General features: G+C 39.7%; 1 protein-coding gene across 9 annotated transcripts in view; it reads right to left on the reverse strand.

Annotated features, from left to right (window-relative positions):
• ANAPC10 (anaphase promoting complex subunit 10) overlaps positions 1-8262 on the reverse strand; it is a 127670-nt gene extending 119408 nt beyond the window's left edge. For 5 of the 9 annotated variants that reach the window (XR_006414817.1, XR_006414818.1, XM_044430886.1 and 2 more), the window contains exons 1-6: positions 8202-8259; positions 6131-6195; positions 4592-4654; positions 3665-3785; positions 3039-3129; positions 2129-2249 (exon numbers count right to left, since the gene is read on the reverse strand). Coding sequence is in view for 7 of the 9 variants with exons in the window: in XM_044430886.1 (XP_044286821.1) it covers positions 2129-2249; positions 3039-3129; positions 3665-3779 (327 nt within the window). In the remaining 2 variants the exon portion in view is untranslated. Of the gene's footprint in view, positions 1-2128; positions 2250-3038; positions 3130-3664; positions 3786-4591; positions 4655-6130; positions 6196-7827; positions 7963-8016; positions 8170-8201 lie in introns of those variants that run through there. The other 4 variants (XM_044430882.1, XM_044430883.1, XM_044430885.1 and 1 more) reach the window with 4 other exon arrangements.
• Positions 8263-8347: the final 85 nt, after the last annotated feature.

Genomic DNA, 8347 nt, shown 5'->3' on the forward strand with positions numbered 1-8347 from the left:
TAGAAAAGAGCATATGGTACTGGTGGAAGCACAGCAGTTTCTCTAAAGGGAAAGATGCCATTGGGAAAAGTCACACACCAACATTCCCTAGTGTTATCTCCAGTCTGTGACCCAAGATAACAGCAGGCATTCTTCCAGGAGATGAAACTTGGAAGCCAAGTCCCAACCTTTGGAGGAATCTTGGAAAGTTCAGCCAACCAGATTTGGGCTGAAGACCCAAGGTTGCCCTTCCAGGCACTAAACTATAATTTCACATTGCATTTGAACAACAGTGATGGAATTCTTCAATGACTTGCCTCATCCTTCGAGACAAAAGGAATTAAAAATACATATTATTTGTATTCTGAGTGTAGGCCTCACTGAGTTTCTCAGTAAAACTTAATAGGATCACCAATATCATTTAGTGGAAAAACACATTTACCACATTTCATTTGTATTTTATTTATGTAAGATTTATAGAAAAATATGAACCATACTCTGAGAACTTTGGTCAAAGAGACCATGGTGCAAAAGTGTGGCATCTGGGTAGTTTTCCAGATACCACAAAAGAAGAAACAAGGCAAAAAAGGAAAAAACATTCCAGGAATGAGCTCTATGATTCCTGCCATGGTATGCTAGTTTTTCAAGTGTCCTCAGTGCATTGCTCAAAGATCCCTGCCTAGTTCCTTAGATGCTCTAATAACAGAGGCAGTTCACTTTTTGTTTCTTAAAAAAAATATCCAGGTAATGGATTGTGGGATGGCAGTATCCATCAGCAAGAGATTGGGTTAAAAGAGGAAATGAGCTAAGAGACTGGATTCCTGGCTGATATTCCTAGAAGGCATATTGTTTTTATCTGATCTAAACAGATGCTTGACTCTGAAACTCTTTTGGGAAGAATTAGATTTGAGCAAGTGGAGCATGAGTGGTATGTTCTATGTGAACTGTATGTCCTTTGTGGCCCTTGCCACTCTAACTGACCAGTACAGCCCTCAAGGCCCAAAAAACTGTGCGCCTTTGGAGCCAGCAAGTTACAATTTATAAAAGCATCAGAGTTTTTTTTAAGTGCCATAGGTGAACAGACTAAAGGCCACATTTTAATTTGCTCTTAAAATGAGACAAGATGAAATACCTTTATGCTTCAGTGACTGCTATTCCATGAATAAAATTTATTAAAACACTGAAGAGAAACAAATATAGAAAATACAGTGATCCATACTAACCTGAAAGAAGTTGTGTAAGGCAACCCTGTTTATAATTTTGTGCCCATTAAAAGGTATGACATGCCTTAAATTGTCTACTGAAACATACTCATAAAACTGTGTCTCATACACCAAGGGTGGCCTCAACAGCAGAAGTTTTCAAATTTCTTTCCTTCCACTATCCCAAATTACTAACATTTCATGTAGAAGCACAACATGCCATTACAAAAGTATAATCGTTTATTATTGGTGGCATGGGTGATGGCACATGAATTCAAAGGCTAGTAGTAAAGCCAACAATGACATCTAGTGGACACCAAATGCTAAAAGTGAAAATTTACAGGAGCTGAGCAGGGCTATGAAGGACAGGACATTCTGGAGAGTATTAATTCAACAGGTCACCATAAATCGGAGGCAACTTGAGAGCACATACTAACAATAAAAAACAGAAGCAAGGTTCCAAAGAATGTTCTTCCATCTTTTCAGTTCAAGAGAAGAGCTCTCAGAGGTAGGACAGAAATATCACCCTGCATTCCTTAATTGTGATAGTGTTTGCTTTATCCCAATCCTGTTCTCTGCCACAGTTTCACATATGGAATTTAGAGTAGAAAATATCTGACCAGGAAATTAGGTTTCTGAGCCCTTTTGCCAGCATGACCAGGCATGTTTGAAATTGATGGGAGTTTCAAAAGCAATGTTAAGAAATGGCATGCAAATCAGCTACCCAAATAAAAAGTTAACAGTTCCATTGGGCTGGGGCAGATTCCATAACTACAGCTAAGTAGCCTTTTTGATACCAGTGATGCTGTAATTCATTTTTGGTTTTCCAATTGTGTACTGTGAGTATGTCAAACACCAAAAACAAACACTAAAGAATATGCAACAGATATTCCCTGTTTTGCCATTACTTATCTGAAATAACATTTTATGAAGTAAAGCAGGCTTACCCGAATTTCCTGCAAGTTGTGAAAATTGTTTCCTACTCTGACAGATATCTTGCTTGGAGTGTAGCTTTCGTCCGATTTATAATCAGCATAAATACACAGTGTCTTCACTGTTGTTTTTCTTCTGCAATCAAAACATGAAACCTTTTAAAGAAAACTTTGCCATTTGCTATATTTATTTCTGAGTATGAAAGCATCCAGCATTGTAAACTTTTAGTTTGTGACATTGTAATTTATGTATTTTATTTTGAAAATGTGTAGCTCATGTTACAAACATATTTGAATGATGGGTTAGAAACACAAAGAAATGAGCAAGCACTTGCCAATTTTTTAAAGCCCAATTTACCTGGTGAGTGGAACTGTATATTTATGCACAGATGCTCTTGATCTGCCTCCAACATCCTGGTGCACTCCAGATGTTTTAGACTTCAACTAGCACCACCTAGGATGGTCAATTGTCAAGTAATGCTGGGAGTTGCCCTCCATTTGGATTACATCAGGCTGGGTGGAGACAACTGCTCAGGACACTTTAGAGCTAACAAAACACTCTGAACCAAGCACAGAACTGAGATGCAGATTTATGGGCAGGACTATAACCAAGAGAAGCAAAGTTTGCACATTCAGAACCAATGAAACAATTTTCAAACTTCCCTAATCATTATATTTGAACTCTAGGTAGTGGCAGATTTAAAATAAGCCAAGTGTCTACTAACCATAACATCCTGAAGGCAAAGCATAATACTTATGTTATAAAACTGACATTTAATTGTTATCAAAAAAACATAATTACAAAAACTAAAATAGTTTTTGAAGACAGCATCATGCGTTCCTTCAGTGGTCATTCTTTCTGTCTTCTTCCAGTACAGATAATCATGAAAATTGTATAAAAATGACATAGAAAAATATCTATTACCTGAATTGAATATTCACCAAATGAGGCTGTGATCCATCAGACTGCCAGTATGTTTCTAGATTATCATCTCGTAACTGGTCTACACCAAATCCTAGTGTGAACAAAATATGGTAATTTGAGTCTACTTAGGGACAGCACAATCCAGTGTGGCTGCCCATAACCTGCTGAACTCAGAAAATTAAGGGCATCCTACTGAAGGCAGGAAGAAGTTGCTCCTGCCCCACAAAAGGCTCAGATGGCTAATTCCAGCTGTCTAAGTCTTTAGCTACAGCTTGTGAGAAGCACAGGCTCAAGTAGCATCATGATAATCATATCCCAGCAAAGCCTCACTCTTCTCCACCCTGCCCTCCAGGATGCCCATCAAGTGCCAGTCCTGAGGTCACTTGTACGATCTCAGAGCCACAGCCAGTGCAGTTGTTTCCACATTGGCTGCAAGGACAGAGGGAGGGTGCTGCAAATTCAGTCTCAGCACTACACTCAAAGCACATGTTTGCAGTCAGACTTGGGACTCCAAATTTTTGCAATGACTGTTTAGACTCAGTCTAGGCACCTTCTATCCAAGTAGCACACTTGCAGTTCAGTAAAGATGTATGTGGCTTGTCTGTGAGCATCACTTTGCAGTTTACCTGGTTTACAAGACGACAGTGACCAAACAGCTTGTGATCCTATTTCTCTAACAGTTCCAGTTCTTTCCAGCTGCTTTGGATCTGCACCAGGGGGTGTCTTGTTAGCAGTCGTCATTTTTCACTAACAAGAGAAGTTGATATGCTTAAAACAATGCATTTTCATGAGAATGAGGACAATATTTTAACAAAGTCTGCTGTAAATATGGCAACCTTTGGCTGCAATCTGTATTAAAAGGAAGTAACTCTTTTTCTATTTTATTGATCTATTGATCATAATGTACTTACACAGGTAGTTCCCACATTACAAAGAAGTTCCATTCCTGAGAAAATGGAAATTCATCTTTAAGTCAAATTTGTATGTAAATCGAATTAAATATAGTCAGTCCTTCACATTCACAGGACTTAGGGACACAGGATCCCTGTGAAAGTGGAAAAACTGGGAATATCTCTAGCTCTCCCCTACCAAACTAACCAGTGCCTCCTCTTTACAGCAGTGAAATGCCAAAGATGCATGCTTTGGAGGCCTCCCTCTCTCCCCTTTTACTTCTCCCCTCTCTCCATGGTGATGACAATTTTCCACAATATTTTTTTAATTAATAGGCTTTATGGCAGTTTGTTTGTAAGTACAGGTTATTCATAACTCAGACATTCATAACTCACAGACTGTATTCCTACACTAGCAAATTAATGATTATTTTCAGGGTGGGGAGGTGGAAAGGGTATGTTCTGACATTTTATATTAAATAAAATGCAGGAGAGCAAAAGGGCAATATAGTTAGTCATTTTAACAATACAATTATTTGCATACAAAGTGGTGAAAAAGTCTCCTGCCCAACTGAACAGAGCTGTGTAGGACATATTGTTTCAATGAGAGACTGAAAGTCAAATGTTGCATAAGGGAAAGCAATTTGGACAATGGATGCTTACCTTCCTCTATTCCCCCTGCAGCCTCTGTATCCTCCAAAGGGCCTCCGAAGAGGTCAGAGGGATCTATCAAATGTTGTTAGTTACAGATTACAATCCCGCAGTGGGAGATGGAAAATTGCACAAAAAATTGTGGAGAAATCTTGTGCCATTCATGCATGATTGCTTATTTTGGCAATATTTCCCTCCTACTCTAGACTAATAAGACAAGGCTGATGGCTGCTTCCATTGGCTGGTTGTCATATTGCATGCATTCACTCATGGCTGCACAAATCCACTCGACTAAGTCTTAGGGTTTGCTTGACTCATGATGGGTTGTCATGTTTTCCAAACATGGACAGCATGACTCATTATGGGTCAAGCCTAACAACAAGCATGGCAAGAGCAGCAAAATCTTACTGTCACTCTTGCCAAGCAACTAACAGTGTGCATGGCTGACAGCTCCTCCAAAAGTGCCCAAGCGGGGAAGCTATCAGAGGCTTTCCCCATCCCCACCACCTCTGTCAGCTGTTTTGGGAGTGGCTACCAGAAGCTCTCCCTGCTGCTGTAGCGTGCATGACAACTCAGCTGCATCAGGCCTTGCTTTGTTTCCCTGTACCACCACTGCAAGGGTGAGCTGAGAGGGCTTGTGTCAGTGGTGTGTGACACAGATCGGTTTGACTGACTCATGAGTTGGGTGATCCAACTCCATCTCCTCTGCTCCACAGTGTCACTGCAAGCTGGAAGTGCAGGATGGGCATCACTTAAGTCAGCTGGAGTGATGCCTGCTCCTCCACTGGGCTTCAGGGAACAAGGCTGCATTGTGCAAATTGGACCTTTCAGAAAAAAGTATATAATCTGCACTCGTGCAGAACAAATTGATTAAAAATAAGAAAAACACATTAATTTAAAAAAGTGGGCAAGCATGGGCAATACCCCCGGGGTGCCTCTGGACACTCTTGTGCCCGCCCCTTAAGAGGATCAAAAAACTGACAAGCTCACTGGAGAAAATGTTAAGGGAGAGCTGCAGCAAAATCACTTCACAATCACTACCATGAGGGAGAGGAGACATATTATTCTCATGGCGTCTTCTCAGATACCACCCCAAGAAAGGAGAGCAGAAAGAAGTAGAGCACTGACAAAGAGCCTGAACATCTGTCAAGTTCATTCTAGGTATTTCATGGGTTCAATTTACCATTGTGGTAAGTCACCATGATGGGTTGTACTATGTGCAAACCCAACCAATGTTTGGCAGGTCTTTACTCTCCAAAGGGTACAGGGAAGATGGGGAAGGAAGGGGCTTATTACATGAGCAGAAGACAAGTTTACACATCACTGGCATTCATTTGTTTGTCTTAAATAACAATACCACTCAGCAACAGCATCACTTTCATTTATAGTAGAAGTCTAAAATGATACTGGATTTGAGGCTTCCCAAAAGTTATTGAGGGGACGTTCAGGAATGAGTCAAACTCAGCATGTTTCAGACTATGAACAGCCTAAACACAGAGCTGCAATCCTATGAACATTATACAGAAATACATTGAAATCTGTAGGACCTACCTTGAGAATAAGCATGCACAGGACAAGGCCGCAACAGTTCTTTAGAAAAAGTTCTTTTCTTGACACTGCATAGAAAATGAAGCAAGACATGCCAGTGATTTGCACTTGTGGCCACAAGAACTGCATGTTGTATTTTCCAGATAATTATCAATGAACGTAAACAGAAGCAACTTTGAAAAGTCATATTTGTATTTTTCCATTTCAGAAGCCACTGTGGTAAAATGGACAGTTAGAACTTAAGCCAGGAAGAAAATGGTTCAAATCCTCTGTCAAATGAAGAAAAACTGGGAGAGCCTTTTCAGTTGTGGTACCCTGGCTATGGAATGGTCTCCCCAAATATGCCATCTGGCTCTTTCACTGTAGTCTTCCTGGTGCCTAGTGAGGATCTTTATATTCTCCCAGGCACATTAATCCACTGGTGTTTTAAATGTGTTAAATCTTTACACTGCAGTTGGCTTTACTTTAGATTTATATGGTAGTTTAAAAATGTTTACAAGCTGTATATTAGTTTTATCATGTTGCCGCATTTTATCATTCTAACTTTTGTGAATCACCCATTTAGCTATTAGGTAATAAGTAAAATGTAATAAATAAATAGGTGAACAAACTAACACTATTTTTCTTTTTTTATATTTGTCTTCATCTGCTTAACATAAGCTGTAAAAAATGCAATGGCTCTTTCATTGTCACAACAAAAAACACAAAAACAATATCAGGAATGAATTATACAGTAATTACAAAATGGGAAAAATTCAGGGACCTTTAAGTTACATTAGTTACAGCTACTGGAATAGCTTCAAGTATATTAATAGCAAGAACAATTTCCAGTCTGTCAGATCTGGTTTCCAAACTGCTTTCATATTTTACAAAATGTCAAAAATCTGTGGCTTGCAATCATGCACTAATTAACTTTTAGGAAGCATTTTCCATTTTAATAATATGGAAAATGAAATCTTCACATGACATCAGTGAAGAATGTTTCCTTAGACATAAGGTTGTACAGCAAATCACCAGTAAGCAGAACATGGAAAAACATTTCTTATTTTTGTAATTCAAACATAGGATAAAGGTTACTAAAATTATTTCTGCATTTCTATATATATACACATAAATACACACACATACCAGCTATATCAGCTTCTTCTTATCCTGTCTCTAGAAAATCTAAGCAAAGACTCTGGATCATTTAACATATTGAAGCCAATTTTTAGGGTTACCCTTCCCCAAAGCAACATAGAGAAGTAATAAGTTACACATTACAGGTGATCACCTATAATTACCCATAAATTACTTACAGAATTATATACCATTCCATATATCAACATATGAAATCAAACAAAGTCAGCCTTAAAGGAGGTCTTTGAAGCTTGTCAAAAAGCTAGAGTTGATGAAGCACAGGTAAATTGCAAAAGTCCCCAAGTTTTGGGGCCTTAGTTGAGATGGTCTGGGATCTAGTGCGTGCAAACTGTACTGATTTGAATAGCACGCCTCTAGAAGCACGTTTAAGGCAAATCTTAGCATTAAGTGTTGAATATCAGATCCCTGAGTACAACTCACCGACAAGGAAGCATGGAAAGATACATATTCTACTCGGTGCCCAATCAAGCCTTTTTTAATATAAAACACCTATTCATATATAGCAGGGCTTTCTTTTTAAACACTGTCGTTAACTGTTATCCAAGAGCAGCAGCACCTACACTTTATTCCTCCGTTGTACTCCATTTTCCTTCTCTCTTCCACACTCAAGCTTCTATTTTTCCTATTATTCAATCTGGCTGCTCATTCTGATAGTTTACAACCTCTTCAAAAAGGAAAAAAGTGACCTTTCCTTTAATGAATGGGAAAGGGAACGGGGCAGGTTACGCGGGCATTCAAATGCTGCTTACTTTCTTTTGTTACTTTTCGAGACCGCTACATAACCAACATTTTCTATTTTTAAGACAACCCATCTCGTTTTAAGATAACGCCAGCTTTGCAAGGAAAAGGGGCATAGCTAAGTAACAACAACAGCCGCATCTTCCCTGAAGGCAGCAGCAACAGCCGCCGCCACCCGCGCGGGACGGTTACTTACGCTTCCTACGGCCGCTAACAACGCCGGCTACTCCTCGGCCACGCCCCCGCCGCTCCTCCGACCTCTCGGTTGAATCCCCGTCATCTCTTCTTCCCGCCCCCCTTGGCTTCACAGACAGGCGTCGCTATGCGATGACGTCACGGACA

This window comes from Varanus komodoensis, unplaced genomic scaffold (assembly GCF_004798865.1).
Source record: "Varanus komodoensis strain SLA01 unplaced genomic scaffold, ASM479886v1 scaffold21, whole genome shotgun sequence".
NCBI lineage: Eukaryota > Metazoa > Chordata > Lepidosauria > Squamata > Varanidae > Varanus > Varanus komodoensis.